The following is an 18630-nucleotide window of genomic DNA, read 5'->3' as shown; positions in this document are numbered from 1 at the left end:
ATTATTAGCAAATCTAGATGAGAATTTACAGACACAAGTTAATACAGTAGACGGTAATTATGCTTCAAGACCAGTTATAAAGTTATCCCTTTAGTACAGATTTTGATTAATCTTCAGAAAACAGCCATTATGCTCGACAGGCTATACAATAAAAAAATGGACTAAACAGTACAATGTTTGAAGATCTGAATCAATGGAGAACAGGGAAAGGTTTCATTTGCTGTAAGAGAGCGACATCATGGTACAATAAGGCACCAGTTCATAAGGTAAAAAAACACATAGGTGATAAAGAGTAAGAGTAATTTTCCCATTACAGCATACAGAGATAGGGAAAAATAGGCAGGGTTAACAGTTTGTACTCAGTCTAACTTAAATGAAGACTCACAGACACAGGTTAAGTATGTGTATGGCATTTTCACCATGCTGTTTCTGGAACAGCAGGGTTAAAATATTGCCTGGCCTAATCAGCTGTAGAAACCACAGAATTAAAAGACACTGATTTTCATAATAATGAGTAGGTTTTAAACATATCACACATACATCAGAACTTAGATTTAAAGACTCTTAGCCACTATGGATCTAGGTAATAAGGAAATTATAATAAAGTTAACAGTCTTCAATCGAAACAGAAGTGACACCTCGTGGAAATCCAAACAAGCCATAAATGCTTAAGTGGTCAAAACTTGACAATGGAAGCTTACTACATATCTGCAGGTTATTAGTAAAGTGGCGTAAAGCCTGCACATACCAGATTACAGTAGTAAATAATACAGATATAAAGTAACTACGTGGTGGTGCTGTGGTAGCGTTGTCGCCTCACAGTAAGACATTGTCCTGTTTGATTCTCAACTAGAGCGTCTTCTGTGTGGAGACGTGCGTGAATGGGCGCACCTTCGTTGAAGGTTGTGCGTCAGGGCCGGCAACTCGGCACATAAAATCTACTGCCAATCATCAGCAGACCGGAGTTCCGCTGTGGGGACCCCTAACCGGGAAAAGCCGAAAGACACAACAACAAAAGAAGGTCCCTGTAATCTTTTGTCAGAGGCCTTAGGGGAAGCCTTAGCGTGAGGATATTCTTAGTAAATTCTCTACGGTATATTAAGGTAGAATAATAGGCCTGAAAATGTACAGTCAAGACATGTATCATTCAGTTTCAGAGAAATACAGAATGTTCCTTTATCAAGGCAGAGAGCAATCTTGCTGGCTAAACCTAAGATGTACAGAAATAAGGTTTCAGGGAAAGCTACAGAATCTTTCTCAAGAGACAGCTGTACATAGCAATGGAATGCTAGATAAAGAGGCACATGCAAGGCAAGGCTTGGAACCCAAGGCAACCAAGGCTAAACAGGAGTGAAAAGCATTACAGGGTTTTGAGATCATTAGGAAATACGGCAGATAGAGTCAGTGAGTTAGTTTGGACTGACAAACAAAAAAGATTTAATATCCAGCATTTTAGAATGCAAGTTAGTTTTTGGACTTGTATGTAAAAAGGTCTCTGCAATATCCAGCATTTTAGAATGCAAGTTAGTTTTTGGACTTGTATGTAAAAAGGTCTCTGCAATAGACACTGGAGCCTGAGTACAGAACACAGGTCAAATAAGGACTGTTTCAGTTTATATTATTCAGGAGAATGAGAATATACGTGCAGAAACTTTGGATATATTTATTAATCAGCATTCCAGCATTTCTACAAACTGTTACTGTTCATCAGCACTGTTGATAAAGACAGTATTCAGATACTGTGAACATCTAATAAAGCCTTATTAACCGAAATACAGTGTTTGCAGAATTCATTCTGAAAAATAGAAAAGAAAGACTTGGCCCATAAAGGAAAGACGGGCTACTGTTCAGCACAAGTTTGGGTAATTAACAGATAAGTCTTTCACTCTAGTCTCATCTGTTTCCAGTTAATGCAAATAATCTACAGTCTTATCAATTCTTTCACCCTGGATATTAGTGGAAAGGATGGAAAAATATACAGGAAAATTCCAGTCCAAAGAAAAAAAACATCTGTCTTCCAGGCCTTCTTGCACGGAGTCTTGGAACAGAATCTTGTCAGTTGATTTTCAGATAGGAGGCAAAGAGATCTACTTGAACAACTCCCCATAAGTGGATCAAATCTTGGAAGACCCAGTGATCTAGCTTCCTATCCTAGCCTCAGGGGAAGCCTTAGAGTGAGGATATTCTTAGTAAATTCACTATAGTACATTAAGGTAGAATAATAGGCCTGAAAATGTAGTCAGACATGTATCATTCAGTTTCAGAGAAATACAGAATGTTCCTTTATCAAGGCAGACAGCAATCTTGCTGGCTAAACCTAAGATGTACAGAAATAAGGTTTCTTCCCATTTGTGAGGGTCTGCCCTGGTCCTGTTCAGCTTGTCTGCGAGGCATTTGTGCTCTGACAGAATGTAGAATGCCTAGAGAGTCCGACTGTGCTTTGAAGCTATATCTCAACATGACTAGTCTGCAAAGGAGGCGCAACCTGGTTCCCCCTTGCTTGCTAATATACCACACGACTGTGGTATTTCCTAAAGCCACTTGGAAGAGGTCCTGGGGACCAAAGATAGCTCAGAGAGTTGAGTGCCTTGATCAGAGCAAGCATCTCCTTGATATTTATGCGCTTGCATCTGTCCTTAGCATCCCTGCACTTTTATCACTCCTGCAATTGCTCCGCAAGTGAAGTCCGAAACATCTGTAGCTGACTGGCTGCTTTAAAGCATGGAGGGAGAAGGGGAGGCCTAATTTAAGGATATCTGTTGTTTCCACCAAAGGATTTCTCTGACAAACGCAGCACTCTGATTTGGAAAGATAAAGGGTGTTGATGCTGGGACCAAAAATATTTCAGATACCACTGTACCTTTCTCATGTGGAGTCTTGCCAGGGGCATCACGAGAATCATAGATGCCATGAGACCCAAATCCATTGCAGTGACTGAAGTCTGAGTTAAAACCTTAGATCTACATAAAGATCTACTTTTTACTGTGGAAGTAAAGCTCTTTCAACTGTGGTTACTAGAAAACATCCCAGGAACACAATCCTGAATGAAAGAGTCAAGAAAGACATGTGAATGAAGGAGTCAAGAAAGACATGTGAATATTCTCTTGGAATCCCATCTTGTGTAAGAGATCTCTCACTCAACAGAGAGATTCCTGACACTTTGAAAAGGACCCCGCAAAGATAAGCAAGTCATTTAAATATGGAAAACGTGGATACCATTTAGTCTGCAATGATCCATAAGTGGAGCTTGACATTTTTGGACACTTTTGAACATTCCTGGTACAGTGGATAGTCCAACAAGTAAGGCAGAGAACTGATAATGTGATCCAGGCATGCAAAACCTTAGAAACATCTAAGTCTGGATGAATAGGGATATAATACGGATCTTTTAAATCTACTGTTACCAGAAAACTTGAAAGAGAAAGAAGAGGTAAAAGATTAAGTGACATCATTTTGAATGTAGGCACGATCATAAACAGGTTGAGGAAATAAAGATCCATAACTGGTCTCCAAGCATTTTCCTTCTTTGTCACTAGGAACATCCCTGAATAAGGACCTTTCCCACCTGGGAAGGAGGAACTGGTTATATTACTCCTTGGAACAGCATGTGATGAAGAACAGATAAAAACAGAGTCTGATCTGAAGGATAAGGAGTGAACCTCTGAAAAGGAGGCATTTCCTTCCAGAAAAATGAAGACTCAGACTCTCTGGAAGAAAAAAAGGGGTCAGGGTGGGAGGGAGTTACAAAGGTCTCTTGAATAATTAGACTTGTTGGACTGTCCTTAGTTGGGGGGGGGGGTTCAAAACTTGTTTTGGAAATGCTTTGCCATTTCTTCTTAAATGTCTCTTTACCTGAATTTTGTAAAGACTGTTTTCTGTTTTTTGCCAATATTGGATCAGGCGAAAGAAAATAATTTGGAAAATTTGGAAAAAGGAGGGGCCTGGATCAGCTTGCCCTTTTCGTCGCATCTTTTGATCACCTCTGCAGCAGAGGGGCCAAAAACAATCTCTGTCCAAGGGAGAATTTAAAATCTCACTTTTAACACCATCTGGGAGGGAATGCAGCCATACAAATCTGTATCCATTCTGCATTTCCTCTTTAGATTCAGAATCATTAACCTCTTCAGGAAAACAGGAATCCATCTTTCTTTTACCAGAAACTAGTTTACAATAAGGATCAATAGCCTGAATTAAAACCAAAGTCAGAAACAGTAAACTACTCCTATCCAAAGAAATTTGAGGAGGAGTAGATACATGCTTTGTTTTCTGTTTCTTCTGACAGGAAACATGGGACAAACCATGTTACTAATGGTAGCAGCTGCTTCCCAGGCACAGCATTCTGATGCAATAGGGAACTTCCCTGTTCCCTCTCCCTCTCCCAGGGCCAACAAGAGTGTCTTTCCCTTGCCCACTGAAGAGATCCCAATAGCTGCAGAGGACCTGACTAACCCCGTGGCTGTAGGTGCTATACCATTGGGTATAAGATGACTGGTCTAAGGTGCAACAAATGGCCACAACAGAGTCACCCACCTGTGGCTGAGACAAATTGCTAGTCTGTTGCAAAGGCTGCTTGCTGAGGTTTTCCTTTTTGTGGCTTGAAGAAGGACCAACCATGGGACTAGTAGTCTGTCCCATGGTCAAGTGGAAGACAAGCAGTAAATGCCAGTAAAGACCACAAAAAGTTTTTTTATATAAACAAAGAAAACAACACTATGCCAGAATCAAGAAAAATAAACACAATTTCCCCACAGAAAAAAATGCTTTTAGTTACTTTACACTACTTTTAATTGGAGAGAAAAAGGAGTGCTCTGTTTAAAAGTATGTTACAGGCTCAAGAGACAGTCCATTAAAACACAATACTCCTAGCTTTAAAATAACCTTCCTGAAGGGGAAAATGGAATTTTTGTTCCCCTCAAAGGCAACTTATCTGCCCAGAAAAGGAAAGCACAAGCTAATTGTCAATCCTGGAAAACCTCAGAGGAATGGTAGTAAAGTGGGGTAGAGCTCTGAAGGGCTTCGCACCCAAACTTTAAGTCGGCTCACCTCAAGCGGCCTAACAGTTTGGGTATGTGGAAGCTGCCCCAAAGTTGTGGAAGCTGGCCAGCTGTTATATCCTTGGCAGGATATAACCCATATAACTAAGGCTACTGCAGTAATGATCAATATGATAAACATTAATAAACTGAGACAAATCTCTGGCCTTTTGGGACCAGTGATGGTGTCTAGTCGCCATAGGGATTGTTCTGATTACGAACGTAGTTTCTATTTTCCTGATGGTGTGCCTATTAGGAAGGAGACCTCAGTCTCAATGATGAAAATTAATTAGAGACCATGATAAAGGATACTACATTATGGCAATGAAAGAACAAACCAACCGGGTGTAAAGCAACCTTTCAACTCTCATTTAACATGTTGTTGTTTGTCTTTCAGCTTTTTCCCGGTAAGGGGTCGCCACAGCGGAACTCCGGTCCGCTAATGATTGGCAGTAGATTTTTTTTACGAAACGCCGAGGTGCCAGCTCGACGCCCAACCTTCAATGAAGGCACGCCCATTTGCGCATGCATGTCTTTTGAATGATACCCAACCATGGGGAGAACATGCAGACTCCACACAGAAGGCACTCCCAAGCCAAGCAGAGAATCGAACGGGAGAATCTCTTGCTGTGAGGTAACAACGCTACCGCCGTACCACCGTGGCATCAACTATCATTTAACATAATTAGGTATAAAACAATGTAAAAATCACACACAAAAATTACGTGATGCAAAGTACTTTTATAGGGTCATAAGTGTTTACTAGGCTAATGACCACAAGGGCCTTTTTAAACCTAGCCATGCATCCCAAATCTCTGACAAGTTCTGATACACTGATACACTTATCAAGGATGGGCCTGGGAGATGAATCCTTTACAGGTTACCTGTTTGCATTAGAGATATAGGTGCCAAACCAGGGATGAATTTCCGGATTCCCATCCAATTGTCCAAGATGCACTTGAATTGGGTTAGCAAGGAACTCTGTTTCACATGGATGGGGAGCCTGGTCCATAGACAAGGTAGTCTCCAAGATACCTCTCTCTCCAGCAGGTCCTATTTATATCACCGCCACCTCTCTCTCCAGCAGGTCCTATTTATATCACCGGCAAGGTTTAAGTCTTTAGAATGGGTAATTTTGGTACTGTTTGTTTTGGGGATATGCAAGAGGTCCATTTGACTGGGGTCTGACAATGCCCTGTATGCCAGGCATAGATCTCCTCTCAAAAGCTTGTAGAAGACGGAATACAGGGATAGGGCCTTGATAAGGTATTCAGGCTACCCGCTAGTCAGGTTTGCTGTTCATAGATTAGTACTACGCTAATTGCCCTTTTGGGCCATTTTAAAACAAGCCAATTGATTGTGAGAATCAAACTCTGCACTTTGGACCATTTTAAACCAAGCCAGTTACCCCATGTGAAAATCAAACTCTGCACCTTGTGTTTACAAGGTAAACATGTTAACCATTATGCCAACCTGTCTAATGTTTAATATTAGGTTCTTGTACTTGTGAACTATTTCATACAATTTGTACAATGTAGATACAATTCTGAAATGAAATGAGATTTCACTAGGATTTTTCTTAGCTATTCTATGGCAGAAACACAAAATATACCACAGTTATTTGTGGAAATAATTACCTCCATGTCTAACACTGCATACCAGGGCTGAATTCAAGATATGATGAACAAAGAAGTAACAAGGATCTGGTAAATTTCTAAAGTGGCAAGCTAATATATTGGACTAAGCTTTTGTTGCATTAGCATTTTAGTTTACATAAAATACACTAAAAAAGAAGGTACAAAAAAAATCAATAATGACTTGGTTACACTTGGACTTGCAATATCTTTCAGGGCAGCACGTCTACTCAAATGTAGTTACAGTAATGCAGAACTATGTTGGATCACCTTATGCATTTTTTCATTTCTGTTCAAATATCAACACTAATTGGGACACATTGCCTGACTTGTTTTAGTTTTACTTCCTCTTCTGCTTCACTCTCTCTATCGTTTCTCATACCTCTGCTTCATTGCCAGGCATACCAGCTTCTCCTACAACCCCAAACTACCTCCATTCAGTGGCCGGGGCTGGTATAGTACTCTGGAGGGGTTGTGCTGTCGACTGCTTTCACTGGGGAATTTATTTCATTTAAGACCTACCCCTTGAACTGCCCCCCCCCCCCCATTTGCCTGTTATGTCAGAGAGCTACTCCCCTCTATGGAACATGGATCCCTGCAGGAAATGCCTTGACAAATGTGCCCCCCCTCAATGGGCACACCCATCCCTCCCTTGAAGCACCTCAGACAACTGAGCTGCAAATCAAACTCAGGTTGCCTGGGTCAAAGTTAGGGCTTTATCCCTCTACACTATGGTGCTGATACACATTTCCTAACCTTAAGAGGTCTCAAGTACAGAGGTAAAGATTCCATATGCAATAACAGTGACCAAAATACAAACACAGAACAAGGTCATTAGCCATGTGGTCTAGATGCAAATATCTACAGACTACTAAAAATGCACACCATTTAGCTGTCCAGGTTTGCATAATAATGCATTTCTGAGAGTAGACAAACATGGGGACTATTGAACAATTACCTTCCAAACACATAAAATAACACTCTATACTCTTTCTTCACAGCACAGTGCTTTAACCTTTCTTCATTATGAAGATCTCAGTTCTTCAGATAAACTGCATCGTTACGACACCACAGGTCTCTTTACAACAGTGGAGAAGAGCATACTGCTCTTCAGCACTCCACTTTACAGACTTTGAATAAAACATGGGGGTTCAAATAGTGACATACTCTAGGAACACAGAGGGGTGGAATGAAAGGACAAATTTCACTCCTGAAGCCCAATGATCACTTACACAAACATGGGGGTTCAAATAGTGACATGCTCTAGGAACACAGAGGGGTGGAATGAAAGGACAAATTTCACTCCTGAAGCCCAATGATCACTTACACAATGGCCTGCATGCAACATGCTACATACATTTGGTTTCACTTTTGTGATGCATACCTCCTCCTTTGCCTTTTCCAGCTGATCCTCAAGGTACTCATTTCTACCAACGAGCGAGACTTTTTGTTTCAGCAGGCACTGCCCAATGCGTGCTGCTAATTCAAGATCACGTTCTTTCTGCGAGAAAAATGTTTTACAACATTTAGTTTCCTACAGACATGCTATATACATAGACAACTTACTAGGACTACTGAATACAGCCTAATTAAGTACTTTGTTTTACTCTGTTAATAAATTTAAAGCACATCACGTTTTGAATAGCATGCTTTTCTTCCAGTTCTTGCAGTAGGAGGAGAGTAAGGGCAATTTGTTTTGAATAAGGTCAAAAAGTTAACTAGCTCAGTGCAACCCTAGAAATTTTGTTTTTCTTCAAACCTTTTTTTTTTTTTTTATTTAAGTGCTTCACTGTTTTACAGACCCTCTCTGTCCCTGTATATGCCTATGTCCTGATAGCTACTATCCAAAAATATATCTGACTTTCATCAGTCCTTACTCATCAACTTTCATACTCTGGGTCACTCATCAATTTTCATACTCAATCTTACAAAGTTTATGATACTGAACCATGTGTTGTAGTTCTGTAATGGAATTTTCAAGCTACACTGTCTGCTCTATGTAGGTTACATCTTCTTAACTCTCATGGAGCTATTTAATGATTAAGGCTGTACAGGTGTATCAATGAATTACAAGCAATATGCATTGAAGATATCTGCAGCAAGAATTCTAGTCCCAATCTTTTCATTAAATGGCAGCAGTCTGAAGTACAAACTGCTGTAGCTCCCATAGATAGAAGGTCTGACAAGGGGGCAGGGATGCACCCTTTCAGTACCCACACAATGTGATTAGTAGCCCTCTGACTGTTTCTCAAGAAGACATCTACAGCAGGGCAGCAGCGTAGAACAAGGTCTAAAGACAAGTAATCAGGTCTTGCACACTGTCATATATTTAACGCATGCTCAGATTAAGCAACAAGACAAAAGTCTGCTATTTTCAAACAAAACATAGACATGCAAAGCAATAAAATATATGCAACAAGCAGTTACACTTAAGCACGCCTAATTGCAACTAAAAATCACAATTCTATTCAGCCCTTGCAATGAAAATATATGCAGGCAGCAGCTGCACACATGCATACACAATATTACTTAAAAAAAAAAAAAAAAAAAAAAACACAAAAAAAATCTTCAGCCCTATTTGGTCATTTTTTTTTTCAGTATAAATACCAAAATGTGGCAAAAATATAATGGTATTAAAAAAGAGAAGAAAAGTGAGTCAGCCCACTTAAGCAGGAGTTTAGGGAAGATTAGGTGTGAATAAACATAAGAAGCTTTTATTCTAAACACTTACTATGTTCACTACAGAAGGCAGAAAAGTTTCACAGATTTATCATTGAATAGGATTCCAGATAATGCCAGAGAAACAGTATAGTTAGCCATGAAAAGTTTCACATATTTATCATTGAATAGGATTCCAGATAATGCCAGAGAAACAGTATAGTTAGTCATGGGATGCAAGTTTATGTAACAGGTACAGGGAGGAACATGTGAGCAAAAAAGTGAACAGGAGGTTGGTATTCTAAGGCAATCTGAAAGTGCCAAGTATATGTTTTAGGAGACAGAAGACAGCCAATTTAGAAAGCTTACTGGTAATTTATTATTGGGCGGCGCAGTGGTGCAGTGGTTAACATTGTCACCTCACAGCAACAGGTTCTCTGGTTCAATTCTTGGCTGGGGTAACTTCTGTGCGGAGTCTGCATGTCCTCCCTGCATTCATGTGTGTTTTCACGTGGGTTTTCTCCTGGTACTCAGACTTCCTCCCACAATCCAAAGACATGCATCTGCAGTGTTTCTCCCCAAGCCTCCACTGAAAATCTGTCCTAGTTGGACTTTCCTGGTCAACAAATGTTAAATAAAGAGACAGTCCTACCACAGAGCTTTATAATGAAGATTTGCAGCATCATGGTGGACGGTCTCTGCAGCCTTGCTAAATACTAATGTGTCATGTGCTTTTCACCAGAAATGCCTAGAATAAGGCATTTATACTCATTCAGCTGAGTAAAGCAACACTCTATCTCATGTTAATGAACACAGTCAAAAACTTATGTTTAACCACTGGGGAAGAGGTAAGTGCTGGGGAGATTAACAGTGTTGGGAATGTTCATGTGCATTTGTGTAGGGTTGCATGTGTGAGTCTGAGGGTGGTTAGTTACAGGACAGGTAAAAGTGCATGTGTGTACAGGTGCATATCAGTAAAATGGGAGAGTGTGTCTAAATGAGATCAGGTGGATGGACTGTGTGTGTTTTTTTGTGGAGGGGGGAGGCCTGTCTACCTCCATATTACCCTAAACTAATAAACAAATCATACGATATTGGAAGGTTGAGGATATTCTTCATAGTGTCCCTTAAAGGTACTAAAAATATTCAAACCCTGCACCCTCCCACCTCACAAAGAGGATATTAGTCCGCTTTACTATCACTAGATACCACAGATACTTGAAAAAATATATGTAAAAGTGAAAATTGAGGGGGGGGGGTTGAATACTGCATCATTTACACAGAAGTTGGCACATTAACCCACTGTGCAAACTAATTCGTTGCTAACTAATTCGTTTGTGGTAGTTGTCTTTTTTCTCCACTAATATCTGGCATGAGACAGTGGTTGCAACAGTCTAGAAGTCATGAGGAACAGTGGGAGTGGCTTCAGTACAACACCAGAACTCACTTAAAAAGTTTAAAGAGCAACAGCTCTAGCATCAATGTACAGTCTATAACATTAACAAGACAGCAAATATAATGTCTGCCATTAATGACCGATTGCAAGTATGCAAGTATCCGTGATGTAGGAGGGGAGGGACAAATAAAGAGAGACATTGAGGATGTTCCAACAACTCAGGAGCACGCCAAGTTATATGTGTGTGTGTGTAGTTATATATGTGTGTGTGTGTGTGTGTGTGTGTGTGTGTGTGTGTGTGTGTGTGCACACATGGGACAGTACTGCAAGTATTTTGTAGGACAGGAAAGTGCTGATTAGCACTGATGCTAGTTAATTTGCAAATCTCTGAACTGCCATTATCTGATAATGGGGTCTTTCCTCACTGCAGCTTACATGTCTCTGAATCACATATTCCATGCATCATGTTAACAGCTCCTTTTTACCACAGCTTTTACAGCAAGTAGTACTGCTCTTTCTGAGTCCTCAGGAGTAACAAAAGTATACCAAGCTCATAGAACCTCAATATGGCATTTCTAATAGAAGCACTGTTCGTGAATGCCTGAGCAAGGTAAAGTAACACACTTTATCAAAACAATGATCACACCGCCAGAAGGCGAGAGATAATTATAGATCTGTTTTGATATTGTAAACTAGTTTGCTTGAAAGAAATAAAGTGCACTTAAAAAAAAAATAGATCTGTTTTGATATTGTAAACTAGTTTGCTTGAAAGAAATAAAGTGCACTTAAAAAAAAAAGATTTAGCAACTCTGTAAGGCATCTAAAGGATATCAAGGTTTTAATTTTTGTAGCAATAGGAAATTAAGATAGACTTTGCTCTTTGGAATCTGTAACAAACAATTGTTTTTGTTTCACTATAATATAGATAAAGATGTTTAAAGTGAAGCCATATTTTAGTACAGATTATGTTTGCTATATTGCACTTACAATAAAGCTATTTAAATGTACAGTTAAGAATGCACAGACTGATAAAGGATTACAGGCACACCTTAACAGGACTCTGCACAGGGAATAAACACTGTTTAGAAAGAGTAAAGGTTAAAGGAAAAAAAAAAATCAAACAAAACAAAAATAGCAAGAATCCCTTTCTAAAGTGGCTACTAAAAGGGTGTGAATCAACAGTAATATATATGAACACAGAGGTGACGACACTAGTAAGCATACAGAGATCAGCAGAACCACAGTGTATTAAGGATACACCCTGATAGCTATTAAATGATGTGCCACTCTGGAAGTACAGGCTCTTATACTCATTTAAGGAGGCTCTGAATTGCAAGGAGTTGGCAGATTACAGCAGATTGCAAGCCAAATCGCAGCAAGCTGCCATTTGTCTGAGGCAGGTCAGCTCGGACTCAGGTTTCAGTGGGGGGAGGGGGGGCAGGTAGGGCCAGGATAGGTAGGAGGGTAGGGTGGGATGGGCTGGCTAGAGGAAGGATTGAAAAGGCTGGGAACAAACCAAATCAAATCAGTCTTCTTGATCCCTACCTGGACAGCTTGTAGCAACTGATCAGTGGATTGTTTGAATTAAGTGGTTTATCTTGGTACAAGGTAAGGCCCTCTTTTTTGTTTGTTGATTTAATTACAACCTTAAGGGAAGTTATCTGTGGTAGGATCAGTTGCTGGGGGTTTTTGAAGCTGTTTGGAAGGAGATGCTGGGGCAATTTTAGTATTAAGTTTGGCTGTAGCAACAGATGTGGAATGTTAGTATTTCTAATCTTAATTCCAATATCATTCAAACATGCTAATAGTTAAAGTTGTCTGTGTAATTCTAATGAGAGTTGAAAACAGTGGGTGGTTTTAGAACAATGTAAAGTCTTCTTTGTTGTTAGTTTCACTGACTAGATGGATCCTCAAATGCAAACACAAATGCAGACCTTGTTGAGCATAAAAGAGAGATCATGGTGGGAGGATCTGTTTCACCAGATAGTAGGGTCAGGGCAGGTGCCTCAAGCAGTTAATGTTCAACCTGCGGGTGACCTGCCCCCGGACCCTCAAACAGGACCCAGCTCAGGATCCCAAGGGTTAGTCGGAAGTAATGGGAAAGATGACGGACAGGACAGGAATGCCGGAAATTCTCGGAAGCATAAGGATAAGAAGAAATACTGCAAAAAGCGCAAGAGGGAAGGTAAGAATATGCCTATTATGGATCAGAAGTGTTTGCAGTGGTTACAAAGCCAAGGTATATTAGATGAGGAATTAATGTACTATGAATCTTTGCCTAGAGAACACTGCAAGGTTAATCAAATCATTTCACAGCGTCAAGATACTTTGAGGGACATGGTTGGGATTGACAACAAGCAGACAGCAGAGGACTCTGAGTCAGCCACAACAGTAGGGGCTCCCAAACTAACAATGCACTTTTAGACCAGATGGGAGCTTTATTAGCTCAGCTCAAAGGTAAACAGGATGATGATAAAGTAATGCATCAAGGAAACAAGGGTCAGACTGTGCTGGAAGGGGGGAAGGGAGACTCAGAACTAGTTAAGTACAGTGGTGCAGTTACGTTAGACTTACCACTAGGTTTTCATTTAAGTGAAAAAGTGAAACAACAGATTGCAAGTGGGGAATACATAGATATATTTTCATTGTTGAACAGGGAGGATGAAGAAAAGGAAAGAGATAAGGATGGCAGGGTTGAATATTCAGTAGCCAAAAAAAGGAGGTTACAAGTAAGAAGAACATGGGAAAACTGGGCGATTGGTTACTCCATTTATGCTCAAATTTTAAGTGATAGATGTTCTACTAAAGCAAAAGACATGTGGTCGCACTTTAATAGGGTAACCACGATGCGCTTTGCTCAAGGGGGCAACAGTTGGTTGAGGTATGATGAGGACTACAGAAGGATGAGGCAGTCATACCCAGAGAGGTCTTGGGCATGGTTGGATTTGGGGCTTTTGTGCTGGCTAGATACAAGCGGAGATGCAGCAACAACAGATTGTGGTTTTCCAGTTAATCAGAATGGGTATAACACTTATAGGTTCGGTTTAACAACAGACAACCAATGGGACAGAACAGACGGGAGTGCTGGAAAGTGTTATCAGTACAACTTCGGTCAGTGTCGGAATCAACTTCAGTGTAGATTTAAGCATCAATGCATGGCTTGTAGTACGCAGCTCCATCTCCCAACGCCGGTAAAAGGGGATATTTTAAGGGAATTGCTCAAAGCGTATCCAGATAGAGAAGCAGCAGCATTACTACAAGAGGGATTCACCAAGGGCTTCAAGATACCAGCAAAAGGTAGGAAGCAAGGGGTTTGGGTCAAGAACTTGAAGTCAGCAGAAGAGCATCCGGACATAGTTAGAGCAAAGATAAATAAAGAATTGGAAGCGGGCAGACTGGCGGGCCCATTTCCCTGCCCACCAAGAAGAGCATTTAAGGTTTCTCCTATCGGCGTAGTACCCAAAAAGAAACCTGGTGAATTTCGGCTTATTCACCACTTATCCTATCCACAAGGAAATTCGGTAAATGATTACATAAATGGGGTAGGGACTTCAGTGCATTATCGTCTTTTGATGAAGCTGTTAAGAAAGTCATGGAGAAGGGAAGAGGGGCCCTTATGGCAAAAGCTGACATAGAGTCTGCTTTCAGACTTTTACCCATTGCATCTAAAGACCAAGGGTGGTTAGGTTTGGCATTTGAAGGCCAGTATTTTATGGATAAATGCATGCCTATGGGTTGTTCAATAGCATGTGCTACTTTTGAGAAATTCAGTTCCTTCTTACACTGGTTGGTGGCTCAGCGGGTAGGGGAAGACAGAGTTGTTCATTATTTAGATGGCTTTCTATTCATTGGGAAGGAGGACACAGGGGAATGTCAACAAGCGTTGGATACATTTCAACAGGTATGCAGGGAGTTAGGGGTGCCGCTAGCAAGGGATAAAACAGAGGGCCCGTCAAACAGATTGGCTTTCCTGGGTATAGAGATTGATAGCTTCAATGGGCAGTGCAGGCTTCCTATTGACAAGGTGCAGAAATTACGACTACTCTTAAGTCAAGTGCTAACACAGAATAAGATAACCCTTAAACAGTTACACGAATTAGTAGGGTTAATGAATTTTGCATGCAAAGTGATTCCTGTAGGACGCTCATTTATGAGGCGCTTAGCTGCTAAGGGGTCAGGGTGCACAAAGCCACACCATCGGATTAGGATCACACAAGGTATGAAGGAGGATCTAGGTGTGTGGTGGAGTTTCTTATCAGACTACAATGGGATAGCAATTTGGCAGGAGAGAGACCAGCTACCTCCCGCTCAATTGTTTAAAGATGCAGCGGGGGGAATTGGCTTTGGGGGTTATTTTCAAGATCACTGGTTCAGCATGGCTTGGCCGTCTCAATTGAAAAACAGGGTAGATATTTCAAACGCAGATATGGACTTTTTCCCAGTAGTGGTGGCATTGGAAATTTGGGGAGCACGAATGAAAAACAGAGTAGTCTGGTTGCGTTCTGACAACAATGGTGTAGTGCATATAGTCAATCAGCTGGGGGGAAAAGGGGTATTAGGTAGGATGATGAGATATTTTACATTTAAGTGTTTGACATTTAATGTGACAGTTAAGGCACAACACATTCCTGGCATCGATAACTCATTGGCAGATGCCCTTTCTCGTTTGCAGTGGCCCCGTTTCCGGTCGCTGGCCCCAAGGGCGACTCCTTCTCCGACACCAGTGCCAGTTCAATTACGGGCCTTATGGACAGATGACAATGGTTGCTAATGTGTAATTCTCTCAGTAGAAGAACAAGGGTAAGGTACAATAAATGTATACAACAGTTCTTGCAAACTAGAATAACCAGAGGCTGGGAATCCATTTGGCCTTTTCCACCTCACCAAATCAGGTCTTATATCATGGTGATGAAAGAAAAAGGTTGGAGCCTGAGCAGAGCCAGAAGCACATTGTCAGCCTTGAATTGGTTCCATCAGGCTTTGGGTTTGGAAGAGCTAGCTAACACTTTCCAAGTACGTGCGATGTTTAAAGATTGGAGGAGACAAACACCCAAGAGGCTGGATAAGAGATACCCTATAGGTCCAGCTGTATTAAGCAAGTTATGGATTGCGGTTTCAGAGGTTTGTTTCTCTACTTATGAGGTATCATTATTTAAGGCTGCCTTTCTGCTGGCTTTTTGTGGGGCATTTAGCTGGTCGGAAATTGTCCAACTGAACAAGAAAAGCCAAGGGACAGTACTGCCTTTAGAACATGTACACGTGCTGGGTGATGACACCTGGATTTATGTGGCGAAATCTAAAACTGATCAGGAAGGCAAAGGTCAATGGGTAAGAGTAGTTACCCCGGAGGGATTAGAATGGAATGTGACTAAAGTGTTATTGGAGTACCAGGGTTATAGGGGTTTATTAGGTGGACCATTTTTCTGCCATCAGCAAGGTGAACCACTTACACATTATCAGGTGAGAGCAGTCTTAAAGCAGGCAGTTAAGTTGATAGGCTTGGACACAAGCAGGTATACACTGCATTCTTTTCGGATAGGTGCAGCCTCATATGCACATGAAATGGGGATGTCGCAGGCAGACATTATGAGGATGGGTAGATGGAAATCCAAAGCTTATAAAAGTTATGTAAGGTATAAACAACTCTAACTCTTGTTCATTGCATTTCAGCAGACAAATCCGCAGAACAGAAATACATCTGGATAGTTGGCCATTCCTTTGTTCGGAGACTCCACCTCTGGGTGCAGAACAGGCCGAGCTTACCCTTTCAAAGAGAACAAGCTCCAGGCAAAACAGTTTGGTATGGGGTGTCAGGAATGCGGTGGCACCAGCTTAGCACAGTAATGCAACAAGCAGCGAGAAGTGGTAAACCTCCTCCAGCCATCGTCTTACACCTAGGGGGCAATGATATTGGTCAGCAACCAATACAAGATTTAATTAGTTCTATCGTGCCGGAAATTAATTACATACATGAATGCTGGCCACACGCCATTATTTGTTGGTCAGAAGTAGTACAGAGAAAAAGATGGAAAGGGTTAGGTCCATAAAAGCTGTGGAAAGAATGAGACAGAGAATTAATAATTCTATGGATAAGATTTTAAAGGCCATTAAGGGGTTGTACATTCCCCACCCTGGCATTCGGGTCTGGTGGCCAGACAGGTATGAGAAAGATGGGGTTCATTTATCGGAAAAAGGTTCACAGGTATTTTACAAGGAATTACAGGCAGTTTTAGCTCTGAAGGGCATTCACCTAGAGGTTGAGATGTGCTGGTGGAAGGGAGGAACATTCCTCCCTTCTGTGGCGGAAGGCAGGAAAGGTAAGGGAGGCCAAGGCAAGTGGGGGGGGAGGTCACAGGACTTTTCAGCTGGACCTTCCGCAGGCCAGACAGCCCCAAGGGATTGTTGCCAGGGGACTTATCAGCCCGGCAATGGCCCCCCTTGGCAGATTGTAAGGCAGCCCAGAAGAATTGGGATGAACTGTGAAAAAGTTGTTATGAAATGGGTATGATACATAAAAAAGGGCCGGATATCGACAGTGCTGTCTGTTGTCCTGTAGGCGTAGTGGAATGCTATGAAAGAAATAAATGGCCTCCTTGATATCCCTGCCTTGCACACATCTCATAATAATTGGTTTATTAGAGAAAGTCATTGACAATGATTGGCAATAAACACATGGCTGCGGCCATTTAATCCATCTGAAGTCTCTGTGTTATTATTATTTACCTGCTTAGTTACCTTGATTTGTTGGACATGGAATTTGAGACATATGTCCACAAGGATGCAATGGAATGACAATGTGCTGAGCTGGTTCTGCATATGTATAGCTCAATACTGAGTGAATCATTAATGGAAATATGGTGTTAGAATTGCAGAGCTAAACAATGTAACGAATGCTGAGATAACAGGTATGGGTAAGCATCTTGAGTAAGAGATCTGTGACTAGGTATGAATTCTGTTTTGTAAAAGTCAGGTAGAGCTGTACCAATCTCAGACAAAAGGAATTGTAAGTGTGCAATAAATAAGATGGGCTTTTAAATGTTAATCCAGTGAGACTTCTAAGGTTTAGGTATGCAGTGAACATTGAAGACTAAACAGGAAGTGTGCATAGATGGGATAATATGCAGGAACTGAAAAGTCACTGAGGAGAATACAAACTGATCAGTGTCTCAAGACGAGCCTAATGACGAGGTCTTCTGCACAAGTACTGGGGAATATGCAGAGGCTAAACAGTGTGTACAAACACTGGTTAACGAGTGCCCAAAGATAGGAGAAAAAACAGACCGATTAATGCCCAAAGTTAAGAAACCATGCCCAAAGACATGATACAACAGAGAAACACAGCAGTGCTCATAGATGGGGGAAAGCACTGACTTGATAATATACAGTGCTAACAGTGTGTCCAGTAATTAGACAATATTAAAAGAGATGGGAGACTGTAAAGAAAAACAGCAGAGTCCAAAGGTGGAGAGTTTACAGTGAAGGAGCATGCCCAACAACATCAAAGACATGGCACAGACTAAACTGCCCACAGACTGAGAGGAAACAATTTTAGAGATTCAAGAGCAAAGGAAATGTATAGAAGTTAGAGAATATGTAAGGTCTGACAAATTAGTGATGAATTTAAACTACGCAGTAACAAAACATGTAAGGACAGAGTATGGTGACTGAAATCATCAAATATAATGTCTGCAGCACCAGAGTTACCCGACACATATGGGATGTCTCACATACATACATTTTAGGCAGATAGTATAGAATGGTAAAAAAACAAAAAACTATATGAAAGTAGGCTGTTCCCAAGCTATGTACACTGCACTTTATAATGGATTTGGAGGTGGTGCAGTCTGTAACAACCCCCTTCCCATACAGCTTTAAAATATTATTTACTTGTATTTTCTTTTTTTTTCAA

General features: G+C 41.0%; 1 protein-coding gene across 3 annotated transcripts in view; it reads right to left on the bottom strand.

Annotated features, from left to right (window-relative positions):
* LOC122787967 (trafficking kinesin-binding protein 1-like) overlaps positions 1–18630 on the bottom strand; it is a 517740-nt gene that overhangs the window by 110300 nt on the left and 388810 nt on the right. For all 3 annotated transcript variants that reach the window (XM_044054896.1, XM_044054893.1, XM_044054895.1), the window contains one exon: positions 8052–8168. In XM_044054896.1, coding sequence (XP_043910831.1) covers positions 8052–8168 — 117 coding nt within the window. The remainder of the gene's footprint in view (positions 1–8051; positions 8169–18630) is intronic.

This window comes from Protopterus annectens, chromosome 13.part0 (assembly GCF_019279795.1).
Source record: "Protopterus annectens isolate FY-2018-M chromosome 13.part0, PAN1.0, whole genome shotgun sequence".
Lineage (NCBI taxonomy): Eukaryota > Metazoa > Chordata > Ceratodontiformes > Protopteridae > Protopterus > Protopterus annectens.
This window is presented reverse-complemented; position numbering and strand designations above follow the sequence as displayed.